General features: G+C 45.9%; 1 protein-coding gene across 1 annotated transcript; it reads left to right on the top strand.

Moving 5' to 3' along the window:
* The first annotated feature begins 6,551 nt into the window (after positions 1 to 6,551).
* DCAF7 (DDB1 and CUL4 associated factor 7) lies at positions 6,552 to 15,988 on the top strand. Its single transcript, XM_032965752.2, has 7 exons — positions 6,552 to 6,998; positions 9,121 to 9,273; positions 10,091 to 10,202; positions 10,513 to 10,631; positions 11,076 to 11,285; positions 11,590 to 11,707; positions 12,007 to 15,988. The coding sequence occupies exons 1-7, from the start codon at positions 6,855 to 6,857 to the stop codon at positions 12,177 to 12,179; spliced, it is 1,029 nt and encodes a 342-aa protein (XP_032821643.1). The 5' UTR covers positions 6,552 to 6,854; the 3' UTR covers positions 12,180 to 15,988.
* The last annotated feature ends 396 nt before the right edge of the window (positions 15,989 to 16,384 follow it).

The raw sequence follows: 16,384 nt of genomic DNA, 5'->3' as shown, positions 1-16,384 counted from the left end.
CACAGGTCAGGACCCCTGTCACACGGCACTCCTCGTCCACAACTCCCTGTCCTGTATTACTTCTCTGCCCTGTTATACCCTGGCCCACATTCCTTTGCCCAGGGCTGTATCTTAGTTTATGATTAACTGGCCAAGCCTATTTGAGTTCCCTGCTGAACCCCTGCCAGGGTTTTGCCACAGGTAATGATTAACTGGGCAGGTGTTAATAAAGTATTAAAGCTTTCGTGACTGCATAAAATTACTCATTGGTTTTTTTCGGTAAAGTCACGTATGTAGAAATCCAATAAAATGATATAAAAAAACAATCACGACGTTTCGATCACAACGCAAGCGATCTTCATCAGGTGTTCCCGAGTGTTCAACGTAATGGCATACTCGGATCGTGGATGTTATTATTATTACACGCTTTTATTTAACTCTGTTGTCGTTGTTGTTGTATCCTCAAATCTTGTAACTCCATTTTAACCCACTTCTTGATGTGGTATCGACTGCAAACTTGGCATACTTATGCCATACTGATGACAATGTTATTATTATTACATATTATTTAAACATTCTTTTTTTATATACTATGTTTCGGCGTGGGTCTAATTGTCCACGGTAAACTGACGTTGGCTGTAAATCACCACGGTCCCCTACGTTGTGTCAAGCTTCGGGGCCACTTCCTGGAGTCGTGGAGTTGTGCCATTACTAGTGCGATACTATTCATAAAAGCGTGTTTAAAAAAAAGTTTTTTTTAAAATATTACTTTTCTGGTTCTGTTTGGGTACATTCTCTCCACCCACCAGTCCTCATCTCCCCCTCCCTTAAGAAAAACTTTGTTCCCAATCGTTGCCCCTGCGAGGGAGTAAGGCAGTGAGCCCAGCCATCATTTGCCAATCCCTACCCCGAGGCCACCTGGCCCGGGGTTTGTTTCTCGCTAGTGGCTTGGTATTCTCCCCTTCCCGACGGTCGCTTTCCATGTAATGCTCTTGTGTAATTAAAAAAACACGTAAATAAACGAACTGGGCCGGTGGTAGGGGCGTATTGCTGCGGTGGGCCCTCATGCTCCTTAGCGTTGTGTTCACAGCTGTGGTGGCTCAAAAAACAGGTCAACTGCCCCCTCCGTCCGAGAGGAACTGGAGCCAAGCTTGTGAACGAAACTTTCGAATCTGGCAGATATTGCCCGTAACTTTCCTAGTTAGTACTGAATTAAAATACGCAAATATTCGGCGACTGGGTCACCTTGTGGCGATTTCACAAGCTCGCCTTTCCGAGCCCTTTTGTAGAGTACAAGGTTCAACTCCAGCAATCCTTGCCAATGTTCGTTTTTTTCCCAGGCACATTTAGAATCAACATGCGAATAGAGCAATTGTCTGCTGGAAATCTCCACATTGTAAGCCACTTCGTTGAGCAATTGTTTGTGGCCAGGTCGCTTTTTATAAAAGAGCTGTATAGCTCAGTGGGCCTTACCTGGTAAAATAAAACATAATTTTGTTTCGTTTTATATGGACTCATCAGAGAGCGCCATCTGCTGCAAAATTGACGTTAAATACTTAGACAAAGTGAACCCCACCGAAGGATCGTAACCTTGTGGTGGAGTTTGTGTGTTCTAATTACCCTCAGAGCTATCTCACCTGGAGTATTGTGCTCCTGGTAGGGTCTCCCTGGGCGAATAGGTCTGAGGGGAGGGTCCAGACAAATAACGGTGCAAACAAAAGCCCCTTACGAATGGTTTGTAAATATTCAAATCAGAGAACCTCTCCCGGACAAGGTACACCAGGACACCCCCCTGGAGCCAGTCCTGGGGGTGGTGTTCGCCGGCAAGCGCCTGGTGACCCACATAACCTGGTCGGGCCCAACCCGCAATGGCTACGTGGCGCCGTCCTGTGGGCCCACCAGCCGCAGGACGGTGTGGCCGGTACGATGCCAGTATGGCAGGGAGAGGAATGGTCTCGGGCGGACTGAACTTTTGCAATCGACACGAGCTAATGGGACGTGGAATGTCACGTCACTGGGGGGGAAGGAGCCGGAGCTGGTGAAGGAGGTGGAAAGGTACCAACTAGATATAGTTGGTCTTACCTCCTCACACAGCATTGGCACTGGAACCAAACTTCTCAATCGGGGGTGGTCTCTCTCCTATTCCAGAATAACCCCTGGTGAGAGGCCCCGGGCTGGTGTGGGGATACTCACAAGCCCCTGGCTGGGTGTTGTTCAGTTGGAGTTGTCCCAGTGTATGAGAGTGTCACCTCAATGAAAACTCTGACTGTTGTATGTGCTTATGCACCAAACAGCAGTTCAGAGTATTCGGCCTTCTTGAAGATGGTGGGTGCAGTGCTCGATAGAGTACCGTCTACTGACTCCACAGTCTTACTGGGCGATTTCAATGCTCACGTGGGAAACGATGGAGATACCTGGAGAGGCGTGATTGGGAGGAATAACCCCCCTGATCTGAGCCCGAACGGTGAGATGTTATTGGAATTATGCAATAATAAACACCATGTTCGAGCACAAGGATGCTCATAAGTGTACTTGGTACCAAATCACCTTGGGCTGAAGGTCAATAATTGACTTTATAGTTGTATCATCGGACCTGAGGCTGTATGTTCTGGATACTTCGATGAAGAGAGGGGCAGAGCTGTCAACTGAAGTTGGATCCAACGCTTGGGGCACCGACAAGATATATGAGGAAGGCCCAAACGAATAGTGCAGGTTGTCTGGGAACGTCTGAAAGAAGACCCAATGCAGAAAGATTTCAACTTCCACCTCCTGGAAAACTTATCCTACACTCCAGGGGAGGTTATGGACATTGAGTCCGAGTGGACGATGATCAGGACATCGATTGTCGATGCAGCTGCGAAAAGCTGTGGCCTGAAGGCAGCTGGTACCTGTCATGGCGACAACCCCAGGACCCACTGGTGGACACCAGTGGTGAGGGAAGCTGTCAAGTTGAAGGAGGCTTTCCGAGCTATGATTGGAAAAAGGTCTCCCGACTCAATTGAGATGGACCGGCTTGCCAAGAGGGCGGCAGCGGTAGCAGTTGCTGAAGCAAAAACCCGGGCGTGGGAGGGGTTTAGAGAGGCCATGGAGAGGGACTACCAGGCAGCCTCAAAGATCTTCTTACAAACCATGCGACACCTTAGGAGGTGTCGACGGGATGTGGCTCAGGCTGTTCTCAGTAAGGGTGGCATAGCATTTAACAACTAAGGAGATAGTCTCTAAATTTAAGGTCATGGTTCACTCCCGGGAGACGGTGGAGTGTGCTGTCCAGGTGAGGGGGGAACAGGTGCCCTTAGTGGAGGAGTTTAAGTACCTCGGGGCCTCTTTCGCGAGTGATGGCAAGTGGAAGATCAGCTGGCGGATCGGTGTGGTATCCGCAGTGATGCGAGCGCCGTACCCTTCCATGGTAGTGAAGATTTACGACCTCGGATTACAGGCCGATCTGCGTTTCCACCCTCACCTATGCTCATAAGCTTTGGGTAATGACCGAAAGAAGATCGCGGGAACAAGGGACCGAAATGAGGTTTCTCCGCAGAGTTGCAGGGCTCACTCTCCGTGATCGGGTGATAAGCTCGGTAATCCGGGAGAGCCTCAGTCGACCCGCTGCTCCTCTGGATCGAGAGGAGCCAGTTGAGGTAGTTCGGGCACCTTGTAAGGATGCCCCCACGGTAGACTCCCCCTGGAACTCTACCGGGCAGCACGTCCCACTGGGCAAAGACCCCGGGGCCGGCACAGGACACGCTGGCGGGACTGTCACTCGGCTGGTCTGGGAACTCCTGGGAATTCCCCAGGGACGTCTGGACACTCTACTCACCATGCTGCCGCCGTAACCCTCACCAGGGCAAGCAGATTGGGGAATGAGCGAACGAACAATTCCTCCAAGCCGTGTTGAGACGTTACAGTCCATGCATTTACATTGTATTGTTCTTATGCATTTGCTAATACAGCGGTAAGCTTATGCCTATGGCCAAATCACGCGGAGTGACCCCGATCTCGTCAGATCTTGGCATCTAAGCTGGTTTGAGCCTGGATCGTGATTGGATGTGCGAACCCCCATGCATGAAGCAGGTGTTGCAGATTGCTGTGGGGCTACCTTGACAGAAGTGGCTAGTGTATCAAATCCCTTGTGCTGCACTCTGCACCGCCTATTCCCGCCGACTTCACTCACTTACAATGATCAGCGTGGGTGCCGTATGGTCATATTTAACCCACCAACGATCCAATTGACAAAGTGGTTACACATGCGCATACACCGCTGATGTGACTCATTGAGTCAATACTGGTCCAGGGATTTTCTTAAACAATAGCTGCTTGAAAACATTGGTCCACAAAGCCGATAGGCTAACGGATTACTAGAATTGCTAAATGCATTTTTAGGTGACATGTCGTTGCATGTTTGTTTACTGTTTGTTGTAAAACGAATGCAGCAGTTGCGGTATCATGGCTACTTGTGGTTTGTGTCCACAGCGGTGCAATCTGCGTCGCTGTGTTTATTAAAAGATGGAGATGATGTTACGGCACACCGTGTCCCCCTGTCCCCACTGTCTCTGTCGCTAATAATAATCACGCACGGGCAGGCGCGTGAGAGTAGTCACCGCGGTGGCACCAGCCCTGGCGGACCCACAGGCAAGGCTGCTGCTGGCACAGAGGGCCCATGCCAAATGAACATGTACACCCTAGCAGGGATGTGCGTCAGCGCTGTGGGTACGTGGCCTTGGAAACCTTACATTGGTCTTGTTGGGCCACTTCAGTAACGGAGTGTCTTCTGATTAATACCTCAACTGACAGTGCATTGATCCCAGATTGCAATTTCAGGAAGGGGCAGTGTGCCATACCTGGCAGATGCCCGACTGAACAGCTGTCTTATTTCTGACGGACTGAGGCCACGTGGCCTCCTGAAACCTAACACATACCCAACCGAGTAAATGGCAGCAGTACCAGACAGTACATGGACTTTCGGTCCATGGGCAAAAACAAAATAATAACTTAAGTTGCTGAGAAAAGTACGAAGGTATAATTTTTCGTCCGCAATAAATGTGAATTAGTATTACGTGAAAATGTCAAGCTATGTTTATAGGCCATTCAGACACACGAGCAATGAGTGAGACTTTGAAGGATCCGCTTTGAATAATGACTGGAGCCCTCGTGTCAATGCACTGCTGGACGAGGGCCTCCCCACGCCGTGCAGGTCGTGAGGGTTATTTGACCATACTTGACGATGATCAGTCGGGGCTGAAGGGGGGATAGCCTATGGAGCAAAGAGGTACAGTACAACACGGGATTGTATTGCAGTGCTCACAAAGTAGCCCCGCAGCAGCATATAGCACCACATATACACATTCCGTAACTTATTGGACGCTGTGCTGTGTGTGCACGGGACACTCTATAATAAGTTAATTGCTCCCAGCACAGGTGGTGGTACTGCCGCTGAGTGATGGTCAACGCACTGGACTTGCAATCCAGAGGTCGCCATCCAGGTTCACTCTCCCAATGAACGACGTTTCTCACCCCGCATCTCTGTCCACCCAGCAGCAGTGTAAGTGGGCACAACCACAGTGGAGGCTAAAGTGTGGGTACTCACACGTGTTTACAAATGTTTGTCATCATTAAAGAGTACAGTAGGCTGAAAACTCTCTTACAGTGGAGATCTTCCCGACAGCAGCGGCGTGAGCGAGAAATTGCAGGGCTGCGCCTTTACCACCTTTTATAGAGTGAATGATTTTGGATTCATGATCAGAGTTTAAGAATGAGAATAAAATGCTTACACATTAGCCTATACAACATACACACTGGATGCGTGTACAGGACTTTTATAAAACTCTTAACAGTGGGCGGTAAGTCTCGATACCATTACCCGCAACGCACATTTATGGACTAAATAAACTGCAACTACCAACCCAACTTCTGTAATCAAACCAACATGCATGTCTTTATTATCACATAGGCAAGGAGTTAACAAAAAATCCACAGTGATCCTTTCCAAGGGGACGCGAGACTTGTTCGCCGTATTCAATGTGACCTTTGCAGTCCATCGGGAATCGCGTAACTTCGAGGGAGGAGGAGGAGGCGGCTGGTGGTGGTGGTGGTGCGGGGTTATTGTCAGGGCCGGAGTCGGCAGGCGCACGAGGGGGCGAGCGACTCCGACTCCGCCATGTTAGGCCGGGGCCGGCTGGGCGCTCCAACAACGCGCGGCGTCACCCAACAGCGACGCCGCCGTCACAACGCCCCCCCCCCAACTCACCCTCCTCGCCTCACCCCCTCCCTCGCCAGCCCCCTCCCTCGCCCCTGCCCCTCCCTCGTTCTCCCCCCGCCGTCCCTCGCACCCCCCCCCCCGACGTCCCCCCCCCCCGACGTCCCCCCCCCCGACGTCCCCCCCCCCCCGACGTCCCCCCCCCCGACGCCCCCCCCCGACGTCCCCCCCCGACGTCCCCCCCCCCCGACGTCCCCCCCCCCGACGTCCCCCCCCCCGACGTCCCCCCCCCCCGACGTCCCCCCCCCCGACGTCCCCCCCCCCCCATTGAAGCCACCAGGGAAAGCTTCCCCCTAGCAAGATGGCCGCGACCACGGCCTGTGGCGAGCTGCGTGCTGCAGTAACCCGGATGTAGTGCGGCCTAGGGGAACTTGCAGCGAGGCCGTGGGGTCGAGGCGGCGGCGGCGGTGTTGGTGGCGTTCGTTCGCTCGCTCGCTTCGGGCGGGGGGGGGTTTCCTTTCTTCTCTGTTTTGTTTTGTGTCTGTCACCCACCCCCACAGCTCGCTTCGCCTTTGTCGGGACGCGTTCGCGGCTCGTCTCGTGAAGAACCTCGCTCGCTCGCTCTGCGTTGGCGTGCACGGACGGGGCCCGTGAGCGGCAGGGCGCGCGCGCGCGCGGTTCCACCATGAGCATGCACGGCAAGAGGAAGGAGATCTACAAGTACGAGGCGCCCTGGACGGTCTACGCCATGAACTGGAGCGTCAGGCCCGACAAGCGCTTTCGCCTGGCGCTCGGCAGCTTCGTGGAGGAGTACAACAACAAAGTACAGGTGAGGAGGAGTGGCGGGTGGCGGGGGGTGGGCGCCCTTCGGTTATCGTCATCATTTTCCCGTGGACTAACCGCGGCAGGATGAAGGGCCCGCGCTTGTTTGACCATACTTCACCGCGCTGGTAAAGTGCGGGGAGGGAGGGAGGGAGAGAGAGGATGGGTGGGTGGGTCAAGAAGTCGAAGCGACCGTCCGCTTGGGACGTTCGCTCGCCGCTGAGGGGAATCCGTGGCGGGGAGTCGAGCTCGCGTCGCGACCGAGGGAGATCGCGTCGCGACCGAGGGAGATCGCTTTCTTTCGCGACCACCGATTCATCCCCAACATTCGCTTTAGTCTCCGCCGTCCGTGCGTGAAAATCAAATCGTTTAGCTCGTCGGCCTTTTTGGGTTTGGCCATCCCATGTCTTCACCCAGCGAGCTATTGTTTAACTCACTCCGACTAACTCCGCATAGGTTTCGCTCTTCCGGATCTCATCAGCAACACAATAAAATTTGGATTTAGAGAGCGCCAAGATGCTGTACAGAAACAGTGGCCAAATTGTCCACGTAGAGGCAGTCGGTCGGAGTAACAAGGACGCTCTTGAGCCTGGGACTAGGAACACAACGGGCAAAGAGAGTTGCCAGACTACGGCGTGAGCCGAGGAGAATGACCGACCTCCCTCGCCGATATTCAAAAGCAAATTCGCTAAAGCAATACCGCTGGTTCTAGATTTGAAGCTTTCGTGACTGCAAGGATCCATACTCTTTGGTTATATTCGGTAAAGTCACATAGGTAAAAAATAAAACAACAAAAATCACGCTGGTTTCACCAGGTATCGATAGCCAGGTGAGCGCCCGCTGAAATGGGCTCTTGTTAAAGGGAGAGCCCAGTGTAACGATTCGTGGATCACGTGAACCGAATATATACGATTTTAATCAAAATCTATTATTCTAATTGGCTTTCTATGGGTGCTCTTTGGTGTCCGCCCACATACCCACACACTCATGAGTGGAATTTCAGAATTGGAATATTTATCCTGGAGAAATCCGATGAGCTATGAAGCTCTTTTATTTTTTTTACAGATGACAAGCATAGCCAGAGCCCTGAGACTCTATGTAAATACTGACATCCCTTGATATATAACGGAACCGATACGCACCTGCAAAGTATATCGGAATCATTTTGCCATGTGACAAATCACGTATTGTATAGGTCATAGGGAAAATAGGGTTCGATAAACAGAATTTTGTTTTTTTACGAGCCACTTTTCAGGAACGTATCTGTTCTCGTATGTCGAGGGATGTTCGGAATTCGAGATGCGTTCCTATGGAATGAAGCAAGACCCCAAGATACAATAAAATCATACTGAATGCAGCAAACCTTTTAAAATAAAAAAATGTAATGGTAAACCCATCATTTTTGGTAAAATAATACTGTACTCAAGATAAGTCGCAAAATAAAAATGTATACCGTGCAATACTTGACACAAACTGATGCATTGCCATAAATCACCCCCCCCCCCCAAAAGAACAAAAAATAATTAGCGATCCAAAATCCCGTAAGTGCAAATTTAATGCAACGTATATCTAATTCCTTCTGTAATTTATAAGTAACGTTTTATCGAAATTCCTTTTATTGAGTTGCCGAATAACGAGACATGAACTGTCATAAGCCATTTTTATGACTCCAATTGTATGCATGTATTGTGAGCTGACCTGGATAAACAAATGACAAATCCACAGTTAAATTTGGGCCACAGCCTCACATTACAAATGTAAAAAAAATAAAAGATAGTAAAATGTGATCAAATATATAAAAAAACACGCGGCAAATTTCAGAGTTGAAATTCTAACCGGTAGAGAAACAAACTTCATATATTAGGCAGTCAAAGTAAAACAGCAATTCAGTGTTATGTTTTAATAGCAATGTAATAATTTACCAATATGATATGTAAAATTAGGTGTTAAGTATTGTTCAAGAAAAATGCTAATTTGTCTACCAGAACTGACGAGGGAATTGTTACGTAAGAGATGCAATATTTTTCCAAGTATGAGGGTCATTATTGTCGAAAGAACAATGTCCAAATTTAGTATTTACTCTTAGAAATAACAGAAATATTGAGTCATGAAGGGGCATGAATTTGCAGGTGGTTGGGCTGGATGAAGAGAGCTCTGAGTTTGTGTGCAAGAGCACCTTCGACCACCCGTACCCCACCACAAAAGTGATGTGGATTCCCGACACCAAAGGCGTCTTCCCGGATCTGGTGGCAACGAGCGGCGACTACCTGCGTGTGTGGCGGGTGAGGCATCTTTTTCTGCACAGAGGTCCCATCCACCGATGTCCCTTTAACAAACACAGGTCTCTCAGTCTCGGTCATCAAGTCTACTCCACCAACATCTTTATTGGTCTCATCAAAGTAAGGTCTCATCCACAAAGGTCTTGTCCACCAAGGTCTGTTAACTAATTGTCTCCATTTAAGTCCTTGTCAGTCTCTCTAAAGTGCTTCCACCGAAAGAGTAATGTCTCTTTTTAGATGATCTCATAAACAGAGGTCTGTTCTTTCCATAGAGGTGTCTTAAGGCTCTCCACCAAGATCATCCTTGCTCTGTCACCTATCTCATTCAGTCATGATCACTGTCTTTTTGCAATTGTGGCTATGATTCAATGACTCCCATGGGACTCGGGCACTGATTTGAGTTCGGACGTTGAACACTCTAGCATAGACACTTACTTGGCTTAGACACCAGCTGACACCTTAACCGATCACTCATCCTGACCGGCCATTTACATAACCTAGAGGCTTACCCATCCCAGTAGCTTGTCCAGCCCAAACACTCAATCATTCCAGTCTCTCACCTAGGCCAGCCAACCAGCCCAGACCAGACAGTTTTTTCCCTCTACCTATGATCTCTAACACTACGCATTTTTTTACTTTTACTCAGTGGAGTGAACTTAATGGCAAACTTGAAATATAATATTTTACTTACAAAGCCACATTAACCACCGGTCATAATTTAATTTGCCAATCTTTCTCAAGTGCTGCCAAGTGTGTGAGGGAAAGAGGAATGACGTCTTTAGCTGCCAATTGTGCCACACCACCTGCCTTTTGTTCCTAGGTGAGCGACTCAGAGACCCGGCTGGAGTGTCTGCTCAACAACAACAAGAACTCGGACTTCTGTGCACCCTTGACGTCCTTTGACTGGAATGAAGTCGATCCAAATCTTCTTGGTATGTTTATTCATTTTTATTTGTAAATACAAAACCTCAATGGTACTTTGTTGTATAAAAATATTACTTGAAGTCACTCTTCGGACCTAATGAAATAAGTCCTTGTCAGATTAAACTGTTGCACAGTATGGCATGGTCTTCTGATTTTTCAAGTACCCCAAATAATGTGTACGACCCAGTTATTGAATACTGTTAAGTGATTTTTCAATTATGGCATATGCTGAATTCACCAAAAGTGTTCTTTTAAAGGTTTCTAAGCTGCAATTTCTCACATTTAATAATGTGCATTGTTGTTGGCTTTTATTTTTAGGCACATCCAGCATCGACACGACTTGCACCATCTGGGGGCTTGAGACTGGCCAGGTGCTAGGTCGCGTGAACCTGGTGTCAGGCCATGTCAAGACGCAGCTCATCGCTCATGACAAAGAGGTCTGCACCCTCCTCACAAGGGACCCTAAAGTCACTAATTTCAGTGCATGGCGGTGCAGTTGGCAAAGTGTGCCCAACAATCGATGGCAATTTAGAGGCATATAATGATTAATAGATTGCAATGGTTTATTATTTGTGTGAGGTTGTATGATTAAAAGTTCATGCAAGATAAATGCATATTGTTTGCAAACATTACCTTTAGCCTAATGGGCATAATGAGACAAAACAATACAGACAGTACTGACAAGATAGTAAAAATAAGACATTTATACTGAATTGTTTACCTCCAATTGTGGCGATTTATCGTACCATAGATGGGAGTGAATCATTACCTGCCTAATAGATTCCAGATTGCAATGTTGAAAAAAAACCACTATCGTATAAATGAGTGACCTTAAAAACCTGCAAGTTAACGAGACATTGCTCGGTATTGCGGGAGTGCAGGTGTATGACATCGCATTCAGCCGGGCAGGCGGTGGGCGCGATATGTTTGCGTCCGTGGGCGCCGATGGCTCCGTGCGCATGTTCGACCTGCGCCACTTGGAGCACAGTACCATCATCTACGAGGATCCGCAGCACCGGCCCCTCCTGCGGCTCTGCTGGAACAAGCAGGACCCCAACTACCTGGCTACCATGGCCATGGATGGCCTTGAGGTGCTCCACGCGTGTTTGTGGCCATGGGTGTAAATTTTCGTAGCAGCCGAACTGTGGGTCACTTGGCAAGTGTGTGTGTTCCTGTCTGGACATGTATGCACTTCACACCATATGCATCTCAACGGTATTGACAAGGCACTTGTTTTATATATGAGTTTAGTACATCCTTTCCACATGCATGTTCATGCTGTTCCAAAATACCATAACCTTTGAACAACGTCGAGCATTGCAAATATCTGTTTGCACTCCAGTTAGTGTGCAGTGGTGTCATTAACATGCGCGTGTCTTGGTGCTGTGCGTGTAGGTCATAATTTTGGACGTGCGCGTGCCCTGCACACCGGTCGCACGACTAAACAACCACCGTGCATGTGTGAACGGCATTGCCTGGGCCCCACACTCCTCTTGCCACATCTGCACAGCTGGTAGGTGCACACGAACACACACACACCTGCACAACTAAGATGCTCGCAAACATCTGCATATGGCTAGGGCCGCCGAGAGGGTGGGGCGACAGATGGGGCATTTGTCCTGGTCCTCAGATCTAAGGGGCCCTCCGATTTAGCCAAGGAACTCTGAGGGATCCTCAAGGCGTAGGGAACCTCATCGGGTCTCCAAAGTCTGTTGGTGGACCCACTTATGCAACACAAGCATGTGAAAAAGTGCCATTTATTTATTATAACAGTGATGTTCTTTGTCATCTTTGTCCCTGTGCATGCTGCAGCTGATGACCACCAAGCGCTGATCTGGGACATCCAGCAGATGCCCCGCGCCATTGAGGACCCCATCCTGGCCTACACGGCTGAGGGAGAGATAAATAACGTGCAATGGGCTTCCACGCAGCCTGACTGGATCGCTATCTGCTATAACAACTGTCTGGAAATCCTGCGTGTTTGAGTGGAGCGATGTTGGAGGTTTGATGGCTGCAGAGTACATGGGGCAAATGTTTTGGGAAAAATTGTTGACTGCGCGGTGTAGAGGTGTGGGTGGGTGAGTGTGTGGCTGTTCATTGGTAGTGTTTCTCGAGATGGACAGGAGGGCTATTCATGGTGACGCAGCGAGGAGCTGATCGCACTGTGAAGGCATTGAATTTTGGTTAGTGGCATTTTCTTCCGGCACGTTTTGGCAGTGGTTTAATGGATTACAGTGACTATCGTCGTGTGCCATCTGGTCACAATTGTGTGACAATGCCCAAAGGTGTTTGCACCCAGACGTTCTTCAAATTTCAGGAGCATTTGAATTGGTAACGCCTTCTGGTCTATGAATTGTATGGTTTAGAAGCTATTGATATTTCATTTAGGTAAATGATTTTCAATTTTAAGAAATGAGGAAATCCAAAAGTTGAAAAAAGTAGCTGATGGTGACAGCCATGTCTTTTTGGGTTCACATATATACGGCATATTTAATATAAATAGCATTTTATCACCCTATTTATTTAAATATGTTGACTGTTGATTTAAAGCTTTCGTGACTGCAGGGATTCATATTCTTGGTTCTTTCGGTAAAGTCACGTAGAAGGGAAACAATTTTGTTTTTTATTGTTTTCCTTCTACGTGACTTTACCGAAAGAACCAAGAATATGTTGACTGTGTTTGACACATTGACCCTGAAAAGTATGAACTGCCACATTAGGCTTAATCTTATTTGAATTATTATTAAATGCAAGTGTCATTACTGTCAGAGGAACAAAGCCTTGTGTTTTTAAAAGTGCTATGAGATAAGCATTTTTATTATTTCCATTATTTTGGTCTAGACAACTTGCAGCTCATTTGCCGCGATTTTTATTTCAGCCTTTTCTTTACTTAAATTGCTGTAATTGTGACAGTTTATTATCGTAATGCTACACACTGGGTCGAAATGAGTGCCACATTGATGAGCCCGACCCATTGTAAATGTGGTGCTGATGTGCAGTGTGGGTCACTTAAATGGTGGCAGATTTCTTGCAAAAAAGACATTGCCAATGCCTTCCTATCAATCCATTTCAAATCCTGTCTCCCTGGTAACAGTTCTACTAAGGAGTGTTTCCCATCTTGCTGATGCAGTTAAACTGGATAGTCAATAAATTATAGGCTGTGGTGGCTTTACCTATTGTAGAGTTGCATTGCAGCTTTGTGAAAGTGTAGGTTGTAGTGTCCTGTCTTTTGGCTCGGTGTGTTTCAGAACTGCGGTTACAATGATCAAGGCTTTGCATTCAGCACTGTCGTTTTTTGTGCTCTAGGTTTTAAAAAGAGTAGTCTTCAGTTAGTGGTGATAGTTCCTTTGTTTCAGTTGCAATCTTGAGTTATAAAATAACACTGTTAAAATGTGTCCAACAGTGCAGGGAAGAGGTAAATTAAAACTGATGTGTACAGTGGTTAAATCTGTCTTGTGCAAGCTGGCCTTATTCTTAGGGACCATCCAGACGTACTCTGTGAACTGATAGTACTTAGTAGTGTGTGAATACATTTTTTGTATCTGGGAAGGTGGTGGGTGCTGTGTCAGCATAGCTTGAACCATTGCATATATTGTCACCTCTCAATTTAAAAAAAATTAAGCCAAACTTTCTTTGGTCAGAAAAATTTATTAATTTAAAAACACAATAAAAATGATTAAAGTTGTGTCTTGGTTAAACCTAAAATGTAAAACCTGAAAACATACTTGTGTCGTCGTGGGCAGGATGCAGTGTTCTCTTACGTTTTTGTTGTGTAATTTCTGTCAGTCACATGAAAGGTCGCATGTTCAGTGAGCAGCATCTGCACTGATTTAAGAAATAAGATTGCTTCGTACTATACATTAGAAAATAACTGTTGTGTTTTGAATACCAACAACATAATTTTCTATATAACATTCACAAATGTCAATCAGTACACCTTTATTCGTGTTCTTAGACTGGAGTGCATGCCAAAATGATATTTTGCATTATTGTCTTTGCACCGGTTATGAACATTCGTCCTCTAAGCTGATAATTTAGAACAACCTTTCCTCAACTACAGCCTTCAGGACCAGCTTTCAACTCTCGTTTAATCTTAACCACTCGACACACTCGTCGTGCACGTGCATGTGGATTTAAATTAATTTGGAAATCTTGTTTAGGGTGTGCATGTAAAATGGGCCATCAACTCTAAAGTAGTTGATTTCAAAAAAAATAAGCAATGTCAAATGCGTGTTGGTACGCCGGTGTGTCCGTTCAACCTCACATTCTGTGTTCGTGCATCGTACATTGAGAATGCTTCCAAAACATTTTAGGAGTCGCCATTGTTCACGTCAGGTCAAAGTCGGCAGTGTCTTATCTACAATATACTGTAGCTACTGGTAATATGTATATGGTTTGTTTTGTACTGTAAATAGTAGTCCTGTAGTAATATTTTAAATCTTGTAGGATATGCATTGAGGTTTGATAGTGTACCAGAGCTTTCATGTATTTCCAAAAAAAAACGTAATCACTTTGTGCTGCAATGCTGATTGTGAGCTATTTTTAAATAGTTAGCATATTTAGAGGGTTTCAGTTTACGTTTTACATTGAGTATTTTACCGAGCTTCATCGTAATTTTTGTAAGCAAAACTTTGTTATATGGGAAGAATTCCTCAAGTAATTAATATTTTGTTATTGGGCTTCCTCAAGCATTGGGAATGCAGTTTTGTTTTTGCAGAATAACAACAAGGAAACTGGTTTAGCACGGAAATTATATAAAGCCTGTAATGTATGCATGCCATTTGTATCGGTGCATTACAACAAAGACGCTTGTTTTTCACTCCGTTTTTCCTAAATATTATTAGTTGTGAAGGTTTAATTGTATTGTAGCTTGAATTAAGGCATTCACAAGTTCTTCATTAGGTGAGGCCATCTAATCAAAATCCGTGATTTATATCAAGCAGGAAGTTGTTTCAAAGGCCTGGGATTGTATATCTGTTTTGAAATATAAAAGGAAAGTGCAAACAAAAGTTTGATGGCAAATTTTGTCCTAAAAATAAAATAGTCCTTTGTGTTGATGCTGTTTTGTACAAAGCATGAAGACACCAAGTTAAGGCAGCAGTTTACTAAACTTAAACATGACATGTTCAATGTTATTTAATCATAAACTTTAACATGACATTTTTATTAATCGGATGACCCTAAACTTTAACATGAGATGCTCGGTGTTGTTTAACCCTAAACTTGAACATGGCATATTCATATTCAATTGACCTGAAGCTTGAACATGGTATTTTCTTTGCCATGGAACCCTAAACTTGAACATGACATTGCCATTGTAATTTGACCCTAAACTTGAACACAACATTTTGTTATTTGATCTTTGAGTGTGGTTTGGTGGCCATGCACGATGCGACACTGCTTGCATCTACAAGTTTTTATTACAACCTGCGGTAGAATAAAATACAAGTTGTACGCAATCTTCGCATAACCAGCCTTATACGCTTTTGTTCCAAATCTATGCTCAAGTTTGTAGTATGTTACACTCATCATTTATCAAGTTAGTGTAGTATTGTAGAGTAATTTTTTATGCTTTATGAATTGTACACTTGCAAGTTTTCAGTAGTCCCTATCGTGAAAACATGGACATTTTAATGAAATTATTTTGGGAAATGATTTTGTCTTGTTAAAATATTTACATTGTTTTTGTGTAGCAAACATCCTTGTGTGGTGTTACACTTATATGGATTTGTCAGACTTGTTATTTGTTTAATGTATGATGGTTTTGTTGTAAAATAAAAGAAGTACTCATCAAGCTCTTGTCTTGCGATGTCACTTTTCCTTGTGGGAAGAATGAAAAATCTCAACAGAAAATGAAAGTGCAACTGGTGATCACAATGTATCCTGTATCTCCTCATGCTCTGCTTCATTTAATGCTGCTTTAAAAGTAACCAGAATCTTTTAGTTCAATAACAAGTTAACGGCAAGGTGTTTAGGAGTGCTTCGTTATTACTGCATAGGTAATTGAGAAATTCCACGTAACATTTTCGACCCGCAAAAATAAAATTGACATGCCTAAAAATCGACTTACCTATGTCGTTTTCTACCAAACTGAACTCTTGCAATGTGTTTTGGCTTGGGGTCTATGTATTGCAGATAATTGGGAAATTTCATGTAACATTTTTGACCCGCAAAAATACAAATCGTCATA

This window comes from Petromyzon marinus, chromosome 34 (assembly GCF_048934315.1).
Source record: "Petromyzon marinus isolate PM22_M1 ecotype Great Lakes invasive population chromosome 34, UKy_Petmar_22M1.pri1.0, whole genome shotgun sequence".
Classification (NCBI taxonomy): Eukaryota; Metazoa; Chordata; class Hyperoartia; order Petromyzontiformes; family Petromyzontidae; genus Petromyzon; species Petromyzon marinus.
The sequence above is the reverse complement of the archived record's forward strand: the minus strand, read 5'-3'. Positions and strand labels throughout refer to the sequence as shown.